Here is a 22,406-nt window from a genome sequence, read left to right on the forward strand (position 1 = left end):
AAAAGACTCATGGAAACATACATGAACTGCTGGAGAAAATCACTGCACAGCTTATAGCCTAAATGTGTGGCCTCTGTCCTTTAACGTCACTGAGTTGAACAAAGTTTTCTTAGTATCAGTATTCTTGATGTGCTGCTGTTGTGGAAAATCTAACAATAACCTGCAACACACTCAGTGAGCTTGATTTGAAGTGGGTTTAATAAACACATTGCAGTGTGGAGAGAACATCCCACTGAAACACTAGGACCATCTCTGAATTGTTGCCCTTACATCCTATATACGCAGACGCAGACACTCTTAAACAAAGAACATTCCACAGCAGATCAATTATTAGCAGATCCTTAACTGTTCAGTCTAAGAAAAGCTCCAACCAACCGTCACCTCATCTGCAACAGGATGTCCAGAGCCCTCAAGAGGAAAATGAGTCTGCTGTGAAGGTGCAATAAAACTTGGGCCCTACTTGTGATCACATTCCACATGCATACAAACTGGTGACAGGAGTGGTCTTGCTGTACTAAAGTGAAAATATGTGATTAATACATGAGAAAAGGAATCTGCCACCGCACTGCTTGAAGAGTGCATTCCTGCTGTGTCTTGTGTTTCTGACGTTTTGCATTAATTGATTCTGACACAGTCAGTTTTCCATCATTGTTGGTGTTCTTCTTTATCGCTACAGTGAGGTTTTTTGTGGGTAGTGTTTTATATTAATTATTCGTGAAGGTCACAAATATGTGTCATATATTGTGAGGTTTTTTATTAAAAATGATTTAAAATTGGAACATGTAGCACAAAATTGATGCCATCTTTAGCTGTTGCATGGTGTTATTGTTTCTAAGTATGGAGGAAAACTCAAGAATGGATTTGAATTTGTGTTTAGCTGCAAAAATAGGATTTGAGTGAGTTTGACAAAAGGCCATTACTCACGCCGGTCGCTTAGAGTACTAATCAGGTGGAACCAGATAATCTTCACATTTTCTTTTACATCACATGGATGGCCAGGTGCGTGTGCTTACCTGGGGAACATGTAGGACCAGGATGCACTATGGGAAGAAAGCAATGCTGTGGGTGTAGTGTTATGTTTTGGGCCTTGCCATCCATGTTGATGATACTTTGACACAGACCACTTACCCAAGCCCCAGACCATGTACACTCTTTCATAGAAACGGTGCTCCCTGGTGGTTGTGGCCACTTTTAGCAGAATAAAGCACCCTGCCACAAAGCAGAAATGGTTGAGGGATGGTTTGCCACACAAAAATGACTTTGAGATGTTGGCTTGGCCTCCAAATTCTCCAGATCTCAAACCAGTCGAGCATCTGTGGGATTTACGGGCCAAATAATTCCAATTCATGGAAGCCACACCTCACAACTTACAGGACCTTAATGGACCTGTTGCGAAAATGTTGGTGTAGATATCACAGCATAATTCTGTACATGATATGTGTAGCAGTAGATAGCCCTATACAATATATGCACCCACATTGTGTAGAACAGCGTTGAAGAAATTTCCTCCAGTGAACAGCAGTCACTCAGTGACTTCCACTCATACATGCCAACACTCCCGATTTTTCTGGGGGAATCCCGAATTTCAGTGCCCCTCCGAAAATCTCCCGGAGTCACCATTCTCCCGAATTTCTCCCGATTTTTCACCCGGACAACAAAAATGAAAAACCATATCCCAGATTGGCCCAGCCAATTCCAGTTTCCAACAATGGCTACTATTACTGCAGCTACTTAGTTTTAATATTACTCTTATTACTCTTTCTGGGTCACAAAATAAACCTATAACATATTTTCAGGCGAGAATGTAGCTGTTCAAACTTCAAATATGTGATCCGACGAGAAGAGCAAACTCCCGGCACATCGTTTTCAAACCCTCGCGGTCTTTCGCTACTCAGGTTAACCGTCTGTTTGCTGAAAAATAGTAACGTGACCGCCCCGCATTTTCTTGTTGGTAACGGTAACGACATTGTAACGATAGAGATAGTAATTAGTTACTGTTAAATATCAACACTTCACTGAGTTCTTTTGATTTCTTAAAGGCATCCAATGGAAGACCTGCTCAGTACACCATTTCACACTTTATTTTCTTACACAATTACTAGAAGGGAGATGCGTCCTGCATGACACGGTGCCGCGGATCTCAAAATGGTGGTGTGCCCCTAACAGTTTTATTACAGAAGCTCTCTCATTCTAGTCTAAACAACAGTGTCTCAGTAACTTTCCACTAGAGATGGTCCCCTCTTATCTACTTTATCCCAGGCAAGCGTGAGCGAGAGTCTACAGTATTCTCCTTACTGAAAAAAGTAACGGCATTAGTAACACCGTTACTTCTAACGCTGTTATTCCCATCACTAGTTGCCTGTGGAGAAGTGGACACAGCTCATAACCTTTGTTCTTGTAATTGTACAATAAAGGTGTAAGAGTGTCGCAGTGACAACCAGAGAGTGCTGTTGTATTTCTTTCCTGTTTACGTTTTCCAAACTGTGCAGCAAACGCACCAAGTTTGTTAACAGGTGATTCTTTTAATTATGTTTGACTGATTGTCCTAATTAATTAATTGTTATAAAATTGTTATGTATGAACCAAGATTAATGGTGTGCTGTACAAGCTATCGCCAGTAGGGGGCACCACGCCCAGTTATGTGTGTGTGTGTGTGTGTAACTTCTGTGTTATGTTAATAATAATAATAAGAAGTCAACATGTAAACAAGCTACCGTGTGTATCAGTCTGACTCTGTATAAGCCCTAATAGTGTATTGACACCATAGAGGGAATATAACATAAATTGGCGACGAGTTGTGACGTCTGGAAGACTTGGCCGTCTACTGAGCATGTTTTGACTGCGTGGCTGAGTTTGGACGGAAAATGGACGATCGCGTGGTGAATTAGCATCGGAGCTGTGGATGCAGCTAGCTGCTTTTTCTCCGACGAGTCAGAAGCGACAGTGTTGGCTGTGGACAGCGGATACATCATGGCTGGAATGATTGGGCAGATTGACCCCTTTGATGATGTTGGTGAGCAATGGGCAACATATATTGAACGTTTTGAGCATTGAATGCGGTGCTGTCACAAAAAGGTCATAAATGCCACCGCTGCGGGAAAATGAATCATACTGATGATGACTGCTGGTACAAAGACCGTGACTGTCACCAGTGTGGGAGGAAGGGCCACACGAAATGCATGTGTAAAGGTAGAGCCAGAAGCAGCCAAGATTGGAACAGGAAAGCGAAAGAGGGAAAACCTGAGCTGAAAGGCAATGCAGTTAAAAACAGAGGAAAAGACAAAAAGAGGAGAGTTCATCATGTTGCTGCAGAGGAGAGTGAAAGTGAAGGAACCAGACCCGACACTGATAGTGAGTTTGAGCTGTATTCTTTGTCTCCAAAAGAGAAATATTCACGTATCTCCCTAATTCCTGTAGTTAACGGGAAGAAAATGGAGATGGATATAGGGGCTGCTGTATCTTTGATCCCATGGGAACAATACAAAAGTATGCTGAGTCAGTTGCCGCTCCAATGACATGAAATCCAATGACATCATGCTGAAAACATACACTGGGGAACAGCTGGCACCAGAAGGGGTCATCAAGGTGCAAGTTGAACTGAATAAGCAGTGTGCAACACTACCCTTGTACGTGGTAAAGGTGGATGCTCCACCACTGTTTGGTAGGGAGTGGTTGAGAGTACTCAGGCTGAACTGGAAAGACTTAAAGATGGTTCATGCCAGAGAGCAAAGTGGATATGGCAATCTGGAGGCTGTGTTAAAGAAACACTCGGCCCTTTTCTCTAAGGAGCTGGGCACAATGAAGGGAATTAAAGCCAGATTGACTCTTAGGCCTGATAGTGTCCCCAAATTCTGTCCACCACGCAACGTGCCTTATGCCCTCCGCCCTCAGGTGGAGGCAGAACTGAAACGCCTGACTGAGCTTGGGGTGATCACACCAGTGGAGCATAGTGATTGGGCTACGCCCGTGGTCCCTGTCAACAAAAAGCATGGCTCAGTGAGACTCTGTGGCGATTTCGAGGTCACTCTTAATTCGCAGCTCGGTGTGGATAAGTACCCACTTCGACGCATTGAGGACCTGTTTGCTTCTCTAGCAGGGGGTCAGCATTTCAGTAAGGAAGACTTAGCAAATGCCTATCTACAGATGGAGGTAGAAGAGGAGTCTAAGAAGCTGTTGACTATTTCGACTCAAATGGGGCTTTTCTGTTTCAATCGCTTACCTTTTGTAGTAGCGTCATCACCTGCATTGTTTCAGAAGGCTATGGATCAAGTGCTTCTCGGCCTGCCATACACCCATTGTTATCTGGATGACATCCTCGTCAGTGGTCCTGACAAACAGACACACCTGAGAACCCTTGAGGCAGTTTTAAGCAGGCTGGAGGACTATGGCCTGCATCTCAAACAGGAGAAGTGCCTGTTTTTCCAGGAATCAGTGGAATACCTGGGCCACATAATTGATGCGGCAGGGTTACACAAATCACCAGAAAAGGTGCGTGCTGTTATGGAAGCTCCAGCACCAGATGATGTCAGCCAGTAACATCCTTTCCTGGAATGCTCAACTATTACGGACGTTTCATACCTGATTTAGCTACGGTCCTGAAGCCGCTGAATTAGCTGCTCAGTAAAGAGAAGAAATGGCAGTGGACATCAGCCTGTGAGTCAGCTTTCCAAAAAGCTAAAGAACGTCTGGCCTCACAAGAAATACTCACCCACTACAATCCTTAACTGCCTCTGTTTGGCGTGTGACACTTCACCATATGGAGTTGGAGCCGTGCTCTCACATGTCAAGCCAGATGGCCACGAACGGCCAATTTCTTATGCTTCACGAACTCTCAGTAAAGCAGAACGAAACTATGCTCAGATCGAGAGGGAGGCGTTGGCAATTGTTTTTGGAGTGTGCAAGTTTCTCCAGTATCTCCATGGTAACAAGTTCACCTTGCTCACTGATCATCGCCCACTGACCTCCATTCTGAGTCCAGTGAAAGGTACACACAAGGTCAATGGCAGCTGTGCGGATGCAGCGTTGGGTGCTCCTTCTGTCAGCACATAATTACACCTTACTGCCAGCACCGAAAACGTGCTCGTCATCTCCAAGCATGAAGTTAGGAGAGCCTTCAAGAGAGTGAACACCAGGAAAGCAGCAGGACCAGACGGCATCCCAGGTCGTATCCTAAGAGACTGCGCATACCAGCTAGCTCCTGTGTTCACTGAGATATTCAACATCTCTTTATCTCAGTCGGTTATCCCCACATGCTTCAAAGAGTCCATCATTGTTCCTGTCCCGAAGAAACCCCACCCTGCTTCTCTCAATGACTATCGCCCTGTAGCCCTCACCTCAGTAGTGATGAAGTGCTTTGAACGCCTGGTCAGAGACTTCATCATTTCTTCACTACCAGACACACTGGACCCACTACAGTTCGCTTACCGTCCAAATCGTTCCACAGACGATGCCATCTCTCATCTCCTCCACACATCACTCACTCACTTGGACACTAGAAGGGGGAATTATGTTAAAATGCTCTTCATAGACTACAGCTCTGCATTTAACACCATAATTCCCTCCACACTCACCACCAAGCTGGAGCATCTGGGACTCAGCTCATCTATGTGTCTGTGGATCTCCAACTTCCTAACTGGCAGACCACAGGCAGTAAGGATGGGCGGACATGTCTTAGCCTCCACCACTCTCAGCACTGGAGCCCCCCAGGGGTGTGTTCTGAGCCCCCTGCTGTACTCTCTGTACACATATGACTGCATGGCCACTACCAGCTCCACCACCATCATCAAGTTTGCTGACGACACCGTCGTGGTGGGCCTGATCTCTGATGACAACGAGACGGCCTACCTGAAGGAGATTAAGAATCTGGAGAACTGGTGCCAGAGGAACAACCTCCTTCTAAACGTCAGTAAGACAAAGGAGCTGATAGTGGACTTCAGCACTAAGCAGGAGAGGAACTACCAGACCCCTGTCATCAACGAGTGCCCAGTGGAGAGAGTGGACAGCTTCAAATACCTCGGAGTTCACATCACGCAGGACCTGTCATGGTCCTGTCACATCAACACCGTGGTGAAAAAGGCCCGTCAGCGTCTCTACCACCTCAGACGCTTGAGAGACTTCCAACTGCCCTCCAAGGTGCTCAGGAACTTTTACTCGTGCACCATAGAGAGCATCCTGACGGGAAACATCTTAACCTGGTTCGGGAACAGCACCATGCAGGACAGACGAGCTCTACAGAGGGTTGTGCGGTCAGCTGAGCGCACCATCCGCTCCGAGCTCCCTGACCTGCACTCAATCTACAGCAGGCGGTGCTGGACCAAGGCCAGGAAGATCGTGAAGGACCTCAGCCATTCCAACAACAGACTGTTCTCTCTGCTGAGGTCAGGAAAGCGATTCCGCTCCCTGAAGACCAACACAGAGAGACTGAGGAGGAGCTTCTTCCCGCAGGCGATACGGTCTCTCAATCACACCACCACACAGTACTGACCCACACATATAGTTCTTACACACACACTGGACATTCTGGACATTGTTATCACTTAAATCACTTTAAGCATATTTGCACTGCACAAGACATAATGTGGATTGCACAACACTGGTCACTATATTCCTCATTTCCAGTTAATACTTGTACAGCTGCTGTTATTGTGTGTGTGTGTGTGTGCATATATTTATTTATTTATATTTCCTCATACATTCTTATATAGTTCTATACTGTGTATTGTGTATTTTGTTGTACAGTTATTTTATTTTCAACTTTAATTTATATATTTTATCTTATTCTTTCCCAGTTAAATTTACCCTTCATTCTAATTTGTGTTGTACAGTTATTTCATTTTTAACCTTAATTTTTTATATTTTATTCCTTCCTAGTTAAATTTACACTTTAATTTTTCATATTTATTTCCTATCTTATTCATAGCCCTTTTTTCTTTTTCTTTTTCTCTTTAGGTCACGAGCAGTTGTCTAAGCATTTCACTGCATATCGTACTGTGTATGACTGTGTACGTGACAAATAAAAATTTGAATTTGAATTTGAACCTTGCAGTACCGGAAGGGTGCACATCATGCCAGTGCTGACGGTCTGTCACGTTTACCTCTGCCCCTTGCACAAAAAGAGAAACCGGGAGCGGTTGAGGTATTCTACGCATCTCAACTGGACACATTACCGGTCAGTGTTACAGAGATCAGATGTGACACTGTGTCTGTGTCTATGTTTGGTGGCCTGGCATTGAGTCACAAATTGAGCTTCAAGCTAAAGCCTGCTACTCTTGTCAGCGTGTGCAAAAAGAGCCTGGGTTAGCACCTTTGCACCCTTGGCTGTAGCCTTCCTGTCCGTGGGAACGGATCCATGTGGATTTTGCGGGTCCATTCGAAGGTCACATGTACCTGGTGGTGGTAGACGCATATTCCAAGTGGCCTGAGGTGCATATTATGGATGGCACCACAGCTGGTAAAACCATACAAGTGCTACAGGGTCTCTTTAGTCGCCATGGCATCCCTCACGTCCTGGTGAGTGATAATGGACCGCAGTTCTGTTTTGAGGAATTCAGGGTGTTCCTGAAAGCTAATGGAGTCAAACACATCCACTCCGTGCCATACCATCCTGCCACTAATGGTTTTGCTGAGCGTTTTGTGCATACATTCAAGCATGCATTGAAAGCTTCCAGGGGTACAGCACCTGTGCAGCAGCACCTTGATGCGTTCCTCTTGACATATCGCAACACTCCCCATGCAATGACTAGAGAAACGCCAGCTATCTTGTTCATTGGACGCAAGCTGCGCTCTCGGCTGGATTTTCTGAAGCCCAGTGTGGTCGGAGCAGTGCGTCGACAGCAACACTCCAGGGACAGATGGTTCACTGTTGGCGAGCCTGTCCTAGTGTGTGACTATAGGAAGGGAGAGGACAAGTGGACGCACGGTGTCGTACTGGAGAAGACTGGGCCAGTGTCATACAAGGTGAATGTGGGAGCACAAGGAGTGTGGAAACGTCATGTGCCACGGTCACATTGTCATGGTCCTGAGTCTGCAGACTCAGTGTTTTGTGTTTCTTTATGCTTTTGTTTATTCTGAGTATATATTCTTTTATAATTTGCCATTTGTTAGGTTTGTGTGCTGTGCCTGCCCTGGTCCCACTTCTGTGTTCTGTCTGTCTATGGTGTCACACGGTCTGTTTGTGAATCTGTCTGTTTAGTTCAGTGTCTTGTCTGGTTCTCGGTGTCTGAGTTTCGGTTTTATTCTGAAGGTCCCCGTCTCATGTGAGTGTGTTCACTTTACGTTTCCCCTGTCCCGTCAGCTCTGATTTCTCACAGGTGTGTTGCCCTCCTGTCTCTCGTCCCCTGATTACTGCTGTGTGTATTTAAGCCCTGTGTGTTCTCCTGCCTGTTGCTGGTTCATCTGTGTTCAGTTCCTCTGTCTGCGGCTCTCTGCCCCGCACCCTGTTTCTTTTGCTCTCAGGTTTGTCATTTAGTTCTCCCAGTTTAGGTTTCTCCAGTCATCTGTCATTCCTCACTGCCTGTTCTGTCACTGCCACTTCTGTAAATAAACGTCACGCTCATCACCAGTCAACTGCCTGTATTTTGGGTTTGAGATATTATGTATGAACCAAGATTTATGGTATGCTGTACAAGCTATCAACAGTAGGGGGCACCACGCCCAGTTATGTGTGTGTGTAACTTCTGTGTTATGTTAATAAAGAGAAGAAGTCAACATGTAAACAAGCTACTGTGTGTATCAGTCTGACTCTGTATAAGCCCTAATAGTGTACTGACACCATAGAGGGAATATAACAAAAATATTTATTATAAAGTTGCTGATCAAGTTTATTTCAAATGTTTGAAGTTCAAGTTTGCCATGTTTGCTGAAAATATTTCTTTAACTCTTGACATGAACTGAACATAAACTTGTGGCTCCTCTCATGTCACTGCTACCTTTTCTGCAGGTGTTACCTTATACATCATATTTTTTATGCTCACCTTTCTCACAACCGAGAGCATAAAGAGGAGGTGCTATTGGTAACAGGTTTGGCCAGCTCTTGGTTTCCTCTTTCCAGTGTACCGCTTACTCGATCAGACTTGTTTGCTTTTCAAACGGAGGTGTTTAAGTTTTTGTTCTTCACTAACAGGTAAGTCTTTCATGTTTGATTCAGCTTGTAATTCAGACTAATTAAGAGTTGTGTATTTATGTAAAAAATGTGGTTTAATCTAATCGTTGTTCATTTATCTCCATGTTGTAAGTTTTAACAACATCAGAAAACACATCAAGTTGAAACTGATTTTATGATTTCTGGAAGACAAAAATACAACTTATACAGTAAGAAGTCTAATAATAAATATAAAATATAGTACATATATTTATTGATTGGTACAGGGGTTTCAGGTTATGGGTGGAAAACAACACAAAAACATGACTTCCTTGTTCCTTGAACAAGAGCGTGCAGTAAATAAAGCTGGGGCATGGTGCTGACATCACTATGTGCTGCACATTTATCTGCTAAAACTGTGGATTTAACTACATTTCTGGAGTTTTTGAAATGTGTTGCATTAAATAGAAAAGGTTTCTTTTATTTAGCTTTGTTGATATAAATGTGGCAACGATTATTGAGAAAGAGATTTTTCATGTAACAACTGAGGGAGGAAGTAGAAACAATTCAGCAGAAATGAAAGATTAAAAAATTTATAATGACAACTTTTTGTCATGTGAGGCAGAGGCAGGCAGGAAGGGGATGCAAACACAGGACTCTAGTTTTAGTTCTAGAAAACTAGAACTAAAACTCCAAACCAGAAACACAGGGAGACTTACACACATGAGGAGGTACAACAGGACAAAAGGCAAAGGAACACACAGGGTTTAAATATACAAGGGAATAATGAGGGAATGGGATGTAGGAGGGAAACACAGCTGGGATTAATTAGACATAACAAGACAAGGGGAAGAAAAATTAGACACACTGACATTGGACATGGGACTGTCAAAGTAAAACAGGAAATAACACAAACATCGAACCAGGAAAATAAGACACAACAGAAGGAACACAAGGGAGGCACAGAGACAAAACCTAAAGGAAATCACAGCAGTGCTAAAGAAAAACTAAGGAACAGAAAATACAAAAAAACAAATCATGAAAAACCCAGAACATTGAATAAACAAAAACCGAAACATGGAGTCACCCTACTACAGACCATCACACTTTTATTATGAATATAATTGTTATTATTATTATGCCAGAAATTATCTATAGAGACCAAAGTCATTTTTGTAGCACACGACAAACTTTTTTCTGCTGTGAAGTGAAAATTTTAACATAGAAGTTTATGACACGTGACCTGCTGTTGTAGCTGACACAGTAAAGGGACTGGGTACATCACTGCGGGATTCCATTTTCAGCACCTGGAGGTTGCCTTTCCATGTAAAACATTCTTGTAAACTAGTATCAGCACAGTGTTATCCATATGAAGAACCCGTGTCACCTGTTAAAGCCAACTTGAGAGCGTGCAGTGATGTGACAGTGTCCCAGCATCAAGTCGGTTTAATTAATTAAAAGATTACTTTTAAAATTCTTTTTAAAGCTCCTTTGGTGGAAAGTGAAGGGAAGTGAGGTGTGTGGGTTTAATTGTTTTTCCACTAAGACTTTAATCTGATTCTTATTTCAGTTTTTTCTTGTCTCTCAGTCTCCAGGATCTCAAGACAGGATGTCAGTGACTGTGTCCAAGGCTGATGGGGTCACTGTGTTCACTGAATTCACTCTGACCCTTGACCCCCAAAGTCCTTGGCCTCCTCTGCGTCAGATCTTCAAGAACCTTTGCTACATTCCAGTGTGCTGCACTGTGTCTCAGCACCTGAGAAGTCTCAACAGAGCTTCTCAGACAGTGCTGGGGGTGAGCTACAACCATCTACACATCACATTTTATATTATGCCTATTTTTTAATTTGTAGTTTTTTCTTAAACTGCACAATGTTCACTGTTCATACTGTACTTCATTTTTCACAGACGCTGCAGATAATGATCGGGCTGCTCAACATTGGATTTGGACTTATACTCTATAACGCTTGGACCTCCCTTTACATACACTACTTAGGCTTTCCATTTTGGTTGGGTGCATTGGTAAGGAAATAATGATGGAATGAATGAATATATATATATATATATATATTAGGGGTGCAACGATACACAAAATTCACGGTTCGGTTCGGTTCGATACTTTGGTGTCACAGTTCGATATTTTTTCGATACAAAAAAAATGTTCATGCCTTTTTAATTTGTCATTTATTAAAATTATAAATATATATTTTAACTCAAAAGTACAGTTTTTAAATTTAACCCTAACCCTTGTGCGTGTTTTTTATTTTGACAGCGAATACGCACCTGCGGACCACTTATGTGCAGCCCTGTTTATTTATCTGATCATATTGCAGCCACAGAAATTCTTTTGTCCATGAAACCATAAAGCTGCACTTTATTTTTGCCTTATAGTCTGATTTGTCATAACTTCTCTGTTTTGTGGTAAGCTTTTCTTTGGCTGTCACTTCTTCACCCTGACCTCTCTTATTTGGCTCAGCAGAACTAAAATATATATCTGTCTGTGAAGGTTCTCAGTCATCCAGGTCATAGTCAAATATATATCCTGCTGCTTTTAAACACGCACTCACATAAGCTCAGCGATTCTCTGCGCGATCAACCTCTCACATGTGTAAGCTGCGGGAGATTTCACTTGTCATGTTTGCATAGTAAGCTAACAATTAATAAGATGATGTCAGAGGAATTGGTGCACAAATTATCATCACTCACAGATCAGTGCTGTCGCTCTCTATACACAGTTCGCGCCATTGCAAAGTGAAAGCAAAAAAACAAGCGCAAATTCAAACGCGACTTCAATATGTCACATATTGACAGTGGCTCACCGATGCCAATGACATAATTACCCAGCTACATTTCCGAAAGAATGCAAAAGCATTGACATATATTTTTCCTTCCTACAATAGCCCGACGGGCAGGGAAGAGAAAGATTTTGGTAGCCCGACTGAAAAAATCGCTAGCTTCGGGACGTCGGGCTAGCGATATTGCAAGCCCTGTATCTGATTGAGGAATCACTCATCTTTGGAAAAGAGAGTTTATTACAGAGAAATGTCTCTTTCCAAAATAAAAGCTATACTATCCGCTTCTTCCGGGCTATATTCTCAGCAGCATATTAAACAGCTGTCTAAATGACTCGGCTAAAGTTAGTAGCATGCTTGCTTGTTTTTTTTCTGCTTCCACTTGTCTTTGCACTAGGATGATGTCGGCGTAAATGTGCAGTCATATTCGTTGTGTTCCCACTAGTGCTTTCAGGTTAATCTCGTTGAAATGACCTTAACGCCACAACACGGCAAATCTCCGTTAACGAGCTACCGCCGATCGCCCCGTGCATGGGGCTAGACGGCCAACACGTTAACGAGCTAACTGCGCTAACACACTAGTTCTCACCCATGTAATTCAGCATTGCATGGCACATCCAACATACTGTTTTACTTTAGTCCATGACTCGCTTACCTTCAGGGTCATACGGCACATGAAAACCAAAATAATTCCAAACGCCAGATCTGAATGAGAGTGGGGGAGGTCCATGTTGTAAGGAGAGCTTAACTTCTGTCTCGCTAGCTTGCCCTGCGCTCTTCCTTCTGACGATGCTGTCTGTGTTGAGCGCTCAGTGAATCTGCGTTCGACTACTCCGCCTAGGCTGCACTGTCGACCCTAGGCGGAGTAGTCGAACGCAGATTCACTGAGCGCTCAACACAGACAGCATCGTCAGAAGGAAAGTTGATAAAATAAATTACAAATTTTGTATTGTTCGATACATATGCGTACCGAACCGAAAGCACTGTATCGAGCGGTTCAATATCGATACGAATATCGTTGCACCCCTAATATATATATATATATATATATATATATATATTAGGGGTGCAACGATATTCGTATTGATATTGAACCGTATATATATATGTGCATACATACATTGTCTAATAAGCAGCACAGTGGTTGTTATTGTTGCCTGATAGCAACAAGGTTCTGGACTGGGTGTCAGTTGTGTGCGAGTTATTTCTGGGTGATCCGGTTTCCTCCACAGCCCAAAGATGTGTTTCATGTTAACTTGTAATTCTAAATTGTCCTTAGGAGTGGAAATTTCTGTGGTTGTCTGTTTGTCAGAAATGGGTGACCTGTGTTGCTCCCTTGTTAGTGAGATTTGGTTACGAAAAAAAGATGACCAGATTTGTTTTTCCATTTCACATCAGGTCATACTGGATACACAAGATGAGAAATGAAATGCCAAAAAAGAGCCATGTAAACCAAACCTGTCACAGTAATGGAATAGGAATCAACTGAGTAATCTTTACGAGAAGATCATTTTGGGGGTCAAACATATCTTTCCTAAATATGTGACAGAAAGCTTAATTGCCAAGTTTTGTCCAAGATCTATCTAAGTGTGATGACACCAGTGCACATTTACACGCACCAGTTCATAGTGGCTCAAGAGTTGGGAGTTCGCCTTGTAATCGGAAGGTTGCCGGTTCGAGCCCCAGCTTGGACAGTCTCGGTCGTTGTGTCCTTGGGCAAGACACTTCACCCGTTGTCTACGGGTGGTGGTCAGAGGGCCCGGTGGCGCCAGTGTCCGGCAGCCTCGCCTCTGTCAGTGCGCCCCAGGGTGGCTGTGGCTACAATGTAGCTGCCATCACCAGTGTGTGAATGTGTGTGTGAATGGGTGGATGACTGGTTGTGTAAAGCGCTTTAGGGTCCTTAGGGACTAGTAAGGCACTATACAAATACAGGTCATTTACCATAGTTTTGCTAGGTTACATAAAAATTGGTTATAGTTCAAAATACCAGTTTACACAAACAAACCATACAATTTGTTTTTGTAAACAAACAAATTATATAGTCTTTCCAACCTCCTTAAACTGTACAATTGTTCTCTCATGGCGAAAAGTTTATTTACAACATATCCTGCAAGAAGAGGGGATAAAATGTCCATAAAGACCCCTCTGTTTTCTCTGTTGCACTCAGTAAAAAGATGGATGTGAACTTTATTTATGTATTTATTTATTTTGTCTTTTGTCTAGTTCATCATGTTCGGCACTGTGTGCATTTTGTCTGAGAAGTATCCAAGTCCATGTTTGGTGAGTATTTCAGCTGTAAAACATTTTCATATGATCTCTAAAGGACTTTTTGTTGTCATGTCTTATTCTTATTTGCATTCATGATAAATATATTAAACATGTACAGTATGTCCTACAGCATACACACACTTACATAAATACTGGAGGGAAGTTTGCGGAGAGAGGGCTTAACACCCCTCTAGTCTACATATAATTGCTAAATTATTTTTAGCAAATAAAATACTTTGATAAAAATGATTTCCCACTCCTGACCCCACCTCCAACTTTTCGCACTGCATCTTGAAACAGTTTATATTACAAACAACAATCAGGATGTTACATCCTCATCATGGAAAGATTGTCCACTGGCCTGTAGGTGTGAATAGACTGCAGAGTCCTGGCCTGATGAGGTAGCTCTTCTGTGTGGTACCATCCATTTCTCCAAAGGTTGTTTGGTTTCCCTGATTCCCCAATTTTTGGCGGAGCATGTTCAGGGTTTTAAAAGCCACAGAGACGCGGTGTTTAGAAAAAATGAGTCTTAATTGTTCTGATGCTCATGACACATACAGGAACACAAAGGGTTTTCACTTAGGCAGCACTTGTCCTTCCCTCCTGGATCAGTTGGAGCTTTCTTTAGGAGCCTTCCCAGCTTTGACAAATTGTTATGACCCGGCTCTGCTAGGCGACAGCGGATGTAACATAAATGAGCCCAGAGACCAGGAGGTTAGATAAAAAGAAACACACGAGGTTTATTAACACAACTGAAAACCGTTAGTGAGAGGCACAGAAAAGAAGACCAGACACCAGCGAAGGAGGATAAGAAGGACAGACGCAACAACATTGTCATCCCCTATGTAGCCGGTGTATCAGAAAAACTCAGGAGAGTTTTCTCCAAGCATGACATCCCAGTGTATTTCAGACCCAGCAACACACTCAGACAGAAACTGGTTCACCCGAAAGACAAAACGCCAAAACACAAACTTAACAACGTGGTGTATGCTGTACAGTGCAGCGAGGAATGCCCAGACCTCTACATTGGAGAGACCAAACAGCCACTTCACAAGCGCATGGCACAACACAGAAGAGCCACCTCCACAGGACAAGACTCAGCTGTCCATCTGCATCTTAAGGATAAAGGACACTCTTTCGAGGATGCCAATGTTCACATTTTGGACAGAGAGGACAGATGGTTTGAAAGAGGAGTGAAAGAAGCCATCTATGTCCACTGTGAGCGACCATCTTTGAACAGAGGCGGGGTTTACGACACCAACTCTCTGCCATCTATAATCCAGTTTTGAGATCCCTTCCCAGACGCCTTAACGCCCACTCACATCCTGGGCCATCTGACCTCAGGAATTCGCATGACAAGGTGGGGCCAGGTTTCACAATGAACACACCCGAAACTCTGGCTGATTGGGACCCACACCCAGTTTCACACCTTGGCTCAGGTGATTAGAGGATCATCAGGGGGTCCTTTTGTCCCTCTGTGGGGGTCACTCCCACTAGGTTTATATCTGGGACTCTCCACCATTTGACCTTAGAACTGAAGAAGCTTCTCGGATGAGAGGTGAAACGTCTTCAAGCAACTTAAAGAAGTCCAGACGCTTTTCTTTGCAAGCTCCTTTGACCCGTTAGTGAAACAGCTCACTAGGCAATAGAGGGATTTTAGACAAACATAACAAACAACTCAAGTAACACTACTAACACCAGTAGAACACTATTCATCTAAACATCTCACGGGAGGCAACTCAAAACAAAGGCTCAAATGAAGGCAAAAGGAGGGACAATCTACACAGCCTGTTCGAGTCAACAAGTCCCTCTTCGAATGAAGCATCCTCAGCCTTTTATATTCTCAGGTAATTGCAAGCAGCTGTGTCATTGGTCTGTCGTACTCAAGGCTCCTGCAGCAGCCAATGGTGTGAGTGGTCTGACACGCTCTGATCTGCATGAAGTTGGGGCGAGCATAGGTCTAGGCCAGCCAATCCCCCGTGAGTCCTGGAGCACTTTGATTTCCATAGAGGAAGGCCAGAGGCCGTAACACAAATGTCCAGCTGGGATAACCACATTTACTCAGGGCCTTCTTGAGGTGATGTTCTTCTGCTTCCCTGACCACTTTGTCTGTGGGGATGGTGTTCATTCTGTGTTGTAGCGCACTGGTAACACCCAGATTGTGCTCCACTGGATGGTGAGAGTCAAACCTTAAATACTGATCTGTATGCGTGGTTTTACGGTACACATCAATATTTAAATGTCTCTCGTTACTGATGGAAATCTTACAGTCTAAGAAGTCTAACCTGCAACTTTTCATATTCAATGGTACTCATGGCCACTGATCAATGGTCTTTGATCAGTAGTTGTAGATCAGAGGTCGTGACAATTTGCATACTAATGGTCAAGAAACTGACCTCACAGCCCATTGTTCATCAGTGGTGCTAGTTTCAGTAAGTATGCAAATGAGACTGAAGAGGATGGATGAGTGACCAAACGTTTCTCCCACTGAACCAGCTTTCTGGGATTTCCTTGCCTGGATGATTGAGCATGCATGAAGACAACAGTCACAATAGATTTCCTGAGAGATTACACTGAATAGGGGATGTGATCCAGAACTCGTTCTGTTTCTATATTTCATTATGTCAAGAAGAATAAAGGAAGAGGAAAATGAAAAAGAGGCAGATTAGCTGGCTAAGGTTAAAAAACTGCTGCCTAAGTTTAAACGTAACTTCTGTACAATTATAATTCACGTCGAAGAAGCTCTCATTTTTTAGAAATCTGGCCAAATTAGTGAACCCCCCTCCACAAATGTGATTATCTAGACTTGGGACCAGGAAGCAGAGTTGCAGTTTTATTATGTGTCTCTGCAGCTTCTCTCCTCCTGTCACCCCCCTTAAAAAGAAAAATCCCATCCTCTGAGAGACTGTGTCAGCTGCCAGATAAAAAAAAAAGAACAAACAATCCAAAAACATTTAAAAAAAATCACAAAGAATAACAGCAAAGTCCACAACTATCCACAACTGCACCAAAGCGTTTTGAAAGCGCTCTCGAAATCGCATATATTTCCAAACAGAGCTGTCCCATTGCAGTGTGGATGTTTGAAAACGCAGACTTTCTAAAACGATGATGCATTTTAGTCATGTGATGCAGTCATGTGACCAATTAAACAAAGATAGCGGAGTGCATTATTCAGCAGCTGTTTTGATTTGTCTCAATTTTGACAGCCCTAAAAAAAGATTAACATCAGTTTGTACGTGCTCCAGATAGCTTTTATTCAAATTCTTTAATTTGCGCAAATTCACTCGCTTTTGCGCAGGACTGGAGCGTAAGCGTTTTGGGCCGTTTCAATGTGGACGCACAATTCTGTGAAAATGACTGAAAGCGCTAGTGTGGACGCAGAGAGTTTTCAGATGAAAACGCCATTTTCAAATCTATCCGGGCTAGTGTGGATGTAGCCTAAGGGGAGACAATGCTAGGGACACAGACATGAGACAAGGGACCGTCAAAGTAAAAAGACATGAACACAAGGGAGCACAGTGAACACCTAAACACTGGAAGAAAATAACAAAAAATCAGAAAACTAAAAATTGATAAACACAAAACATAAACATGGAGTCACCAGATTCCGGACCATGACATCTACGACAGAGATTCCAAATCTGAAGAATCATCAGAATCAGATACTTCATTAATCTGAAGTGAAGAATAACATTAACAAACCAAAAACAGAAACCCCAAACCCAAATTCACAACCATCATATCCTAAAGCAGCAACTAGACAGAAACCAACATTTAGATTAATGAAGAATCCAGACATGACTATGAAAACATGTGTACTCACAGAGGCTATGATACTTTAGTCTAAGAATGCACTAAGTGTCATTTATGGTTTGGATATTTTCTTGTACATTAACTGGTCATTTTTGTTTTTCAGGTCATCCTTACTGTGATTCTGAATCTGGCTGGAGGTGCTTTTGCCATGACAGGCAGTGCATTGTACGGCGTTTATTTAGAAGACATTGGCTTTCGTTGGAACTATGATTGCTACAATGGCTACAATGGCTACAATGGCTACAATGGTTACAATGGTTACAATGGCTACAATGATTACGGGTATGGAAGGAAAACAATAAGGCCTCCATCTTTAGACGAAAAACTCCTTCAGGAGAAATGCTTGGAGGGCCAAGCAGTGCTGGTGGTAAGTTAGGGAAAGCAGAAAGAAAAATGGCACATATACACTATATGATACTATCTTATATACTGCAGTATATAACATTTTGAGACTTTAGATGAAACGCTGTTGTTTGCGTCCCATCAGATGCTCCTGAGAAGCATCAGTGCTGTGATGATCACCTTGTCTGTTCTGGAGCTCTGTGTTGTGATAAGCTCTGCTGTCCTGGGAATCGAGGCTCTGAGTAACAAAGAAAAAGGACAAAACAAGGTAGATAATGGACAACACAATGGTTCAAGCACATTCTGATAAACATGTTAAATAGTAGAAGATGTTGGCTGAACACATGAAGTGTTCTTGCAGGAATTCTGTTTGTTTTGTCTGAATATCAGTGAAACCAGGTAACAGTGAGTCTGTGCAGTGTTCTCATGCTCTCTACCAGTTTGAGTGAGTCAGTTAAAGTTTATATCTGATGTACAGACAGAGAGCAGGATGACAACATAAAACAAAACAACAGCCCATCATGACTTTAAGGCATGAAGCTCAGTCAGTCCCACGTCTGGCTCCCACATGGACCGGCCCAGGACAGCAAGTCCAGAGTTCAGGCTGCAGATTTTAGGGAGAGACTGTGTGAATCAGAGCTTGGTGGTGGAACTGCTGCAGAGAGAGAGAGAGAGAGCCATGAGGAAGAAGAGCTGTTGGGACTAATAAAAAAATAGACCAGAGGAAGTTTGAACAGCTGTGCCCAACTTTATGTTAGTTTGAAAAACAACAGCTTACCAAAATTTGTTTTAATAAGATCCATCAATCCATCCATCTTCATCCGCTTTATCCGAGGCCGTGTCGCGGGGGCTGCAGCCTAAGCAGAGAGACCCAGATCTCCCTCTCCCCAGCCACCTCCTCCACCCAGCCACCTCCTCCAGCTTATCCGGGGGAACACCAAGGCGTTACAAGGCCAGCTGAGAGATATAATCTATCCAGCATTTCCTGGGTCTGCCCCGGGGCCTCCTCCCGGTGGGACATGCCTGAAACACCTCACCCAGGAGGCACCCAGGAGGCATCCTTGTCAGATGCCCGAACCACCTCAGCTGGCTCCTTTCGATGTGGAGCAGCAGCGGCTCTACTCTGAGCCCCTCCTGGATGGCCGAACGTCTCACCCTATCTCTAAGGGAGAGGCCAGCCACCCTTCGGAGGAAGCTCATTTCTGCCGCTTGTATCCGCGATCTCGTTCTTTCGGTCACTGCCCACAGCTCGTGGCCATAGGTGAGGGTAGGGACATAGATCGACTGGTAAATTGAGAGCTTCGCTTTTACACTCAGCTCCCTCTTCACCACGACGGACCGGTGCAGCATCCGCATCACTGCAGCCGCAGCCCCAATCCGTCTGTCGATCTCCGGCTCCCTTCTCCCATCACTCGCGAACAAGACCCCGAGATACTTGAACTCCTCCATTTGGGGCAGGAACTCATCCCCGACCTGGAGTGGGCACTCCACCCTTTCCCGGCTGAGAACCATAGCCTCAGATTTGGAGGTGCTGCTCCTCATTCCCGCTGCTTCACACTTGGCTGCGAAGCGTTCCAGTGCAAGCTGGAGGCCCTCACCCGATGAAGCCAACAGAACCACATCATCCGCAAAAATCAGAGATGAGTGAAAGCCCTCCGCCACTTGGCTGCGCCTAGAAATCCTGTCCATAAAAATTATGAACAGAACTGTTTACAAAGGGCAGCCCTGGCGGAGCCCATCACCCACCGGGAACGAGTCCGACTTATTGCCGGCAATGCGAACCAAGCTCTTGCAACGGTTGTATAGGGATCGAATGGCCCGTAACAATGGGCCAGACACCCCATACTCCCGCAACACCTCCCACAGGACACCCCGAGGGACATGGTCGAATGCCTTCTCCAAGTCCACAAAACACATGTAGACTGGTTGGGCAAACTCCCATGCACCCTCAAGTATCCTCGAGAGGATAAAGAGCTGGTCCAGCGTTCCGCGACCAGGACGAAAACCGCATTGTTCCTCTTGTATCTGAGGTTCGACTAGCGGACGAACTCTCCTTTCCAGCACCCTGGCATAGACTTTCCCAGGGAGGCTGAGGAGCGTGATCCCCCTGTAGTTGGAACACACTCTCCGGTCTCCCTTCTTAAAGATGGGGACCATCACCCCGGTCTGCCAGTCCAGGGGTACTGCCCCTGATCTCCACACAACATTGTAGAGGCGTGTCAACCAGGACAGCCCTACAACGTCCAGAGCCTTCAGGAACTCGGGGCGGACCTCATCAACACCAGGGGCTCTGCCACCAAGGAGCTGTTTAACTGCCTCAGTGACCTCGCCCCCGGAGAGTGGCGGGTCATTCCCCTCATCCCCAGACTCTGCTCCCTCCTCGGAAGCTGTGTCAGTGGGATTAAAGAGGTCCTCGAAGTATTCCTTCCACCGCCTGACAATTTTCTCAGTCAACGTCAGCAGCGCTCTGCCAGCACTATACACAGTGCAGGTAGAGCACCGCTTTCCCCTCCTGAGACGCCTGACGGTTTGCCAGAATCTCTTCGAGGCAGTCCGAAAGCCTTTTTCCATGGCCTCTCCGAACTCCTCCAACACCCGAGTTTTTGCTTCAGCCACTGCCCGATCCGCATTCCGCTTCGCCTGTCGATACCTGTCGGCTGACTCCGGAGCTATTGTTTTAATAACAATAAAATAAATTGTAATTGCACTTTATTTTTAATGTCACCTTAAATGTTGATTCCTTTGTGTATTCCTGCATGAAAATGTCATCAAAGTGTGCACAGTCGTGTTTGTGACTGGAGGGAGTTTACACTTCACAAATATTATTTTTCTCTTTTAGAGCACTGACGACCCAGAGCTCTACAAACCTATGCTGGAGGAAGTCACTGTACAGCCTGTGGCATTAACAGCCTGACTCTGTTCACGAAATATCAGCGATTTACACACATTCTTACTAATAACTTACTGATAATATACGAATTATTACTGTGTTTTGATGTAGTGATGTATATCTTATGTTTAGTTAGATCCCAGCACCTGCGTATGTAAAAAATAATTGTTACAAGTCTTTTCTTTTCTTTCTTTTTTTACAGAAGTGTTTAAACAGGGAATGTCAGGTGGAGGTTGTTACTTTTAAATGAGGTTTGAAATTTTAAGAAACTCAAATTTTTACTTTTCTCAGCCTGTGCTGTAAAGGATTTCTTGGTATGTTCAATAAAACATGAAAAGTTCAGCTGTTGTGCTTTTTTTTTTTTAAATTCAGATTGTTTGCCTGTAATCGTGAATCAGATCGAGACCAAAACACATTCTCATTGCATTTGGAAGAAAAACAATAAAAGGTGAATCAAATAGACCATTACGGTAAGGCTGGGATGGTCAATGTGGTAAAGTAAATCCGTTGGGCATCTTCCCTCGTCTTTAGACAATAATTCTGATGGAAAAAGAGCCAAACGGGACAGGCAAAAAAAAAAAGAGAAAAAAAAAAGGATGTAAATCCTTAGGTGACGGCCAAGCAAAAAACAAGGTCATAGTCCCCCCGTGAGAGGGGCCAGCGTGTAAGAGTTTGTGGAATGTTCTTTGTCTGTGTCTCTGTATATAAGATGTAAGGGCGATGGCCACAATTTAGAGATGGTCCTGGTGTTTCACTGGGATGCTCTCTCCACATTGCAATGTGTTTATTAAACCCACTTCAACTCAAGCTCACTGGGTGTGTTGAAGGTTATTGTTAAAATTTCCATAACACAAGAAAGGTGTGGTTTGTGTCTATGAACAGTGAACACCCGTGTGTACACCTGTGTGCACACCTGTATGGATGAGCGTGTTATTATTCAAATGGTTTCTCCATATAATCATCTTCTAGGGGGTATGGGGAGCCATAGCCCCGTCCCCCAGGTCATGAAGCAGGCATTGAGGAGATCAGGCCCGAGACATCCAGAGGCCCCAAGAGCCCAAGGAGGACCATCGGAGGGGCATCCTTGCCACCCTCCTGGGAATAACTGAGTAGAGCCCCAGACAAGAGGCCAACCAGCAGCCATGGAGCAGAAACCAGAGGGGGCTGCAGTGGCGTTCCCGCCAGCTGTGCCCAAGTGAACCAAACCGTAGGCCCAGAGGCC

The 22,406-nt window shown here is 44.1% G+C and overlaps 1 protein-coding gene and 1 long non-coding RNA gene across 2 annotated transcripts; one reads left to right on the forward strand and one right to left on the reverse strand.

Moving 5' to 3' along the window:
- Nucleotides 1–746: 746 nt before the first annotated feature.
- On the reverse strand, nt 747–12,883 carry LOC309717870. The gene is made up of 3 exons (XR_014279835.1): nt 12,527–12,883; nt 1,129–1,209; nt 747–1,040 (listed from the first exon to the last, which is right to left on the reverse strand). It is a non-coding gene; the product is annotated as an uncharacterized lncRNA (long non-coding RNA).
- LOC309717869 (uncharacterized protein) lies at nt 9,003–21,526 on the forward strand. The gene is made up of 7 exons (XM_082552746.1): nt 9,003–9,121; nt 10,668–10,874; nt 10,988–11,101; nt 14,095–14,151; nt 18,056–18,319; nt 18,440–18,562; nt 21,134–21,526. The coding sequence occupies exons 2-7, from the start codon at nt 10,689–10,691 to the stop codon at nt 21,206–21,208; spliced, it is 819 nt and encodes a 272-aa protein (XP_082408872.1). The 5' UTR covers nt 9,003–9,121; nt 10,668–10,688; the 3' UTR covers nt 21,209–21,526.
- Nucleotides 21,527–22,406: the final 880 nt, after the last annotated feature.

The sequence above is a fragment of the Aulonocara stuartgranti genome (genome assembly GCF_965226115.1).
Source record: "Aulonocara stuartgranti genome assembly, chromosome: 11".
NCBI lineage: Eukaryota > Metazoa > Chordata > Actinopteri > Cichliformes > Cichlidae > Aulonocara > Aulonocara stuartgranti.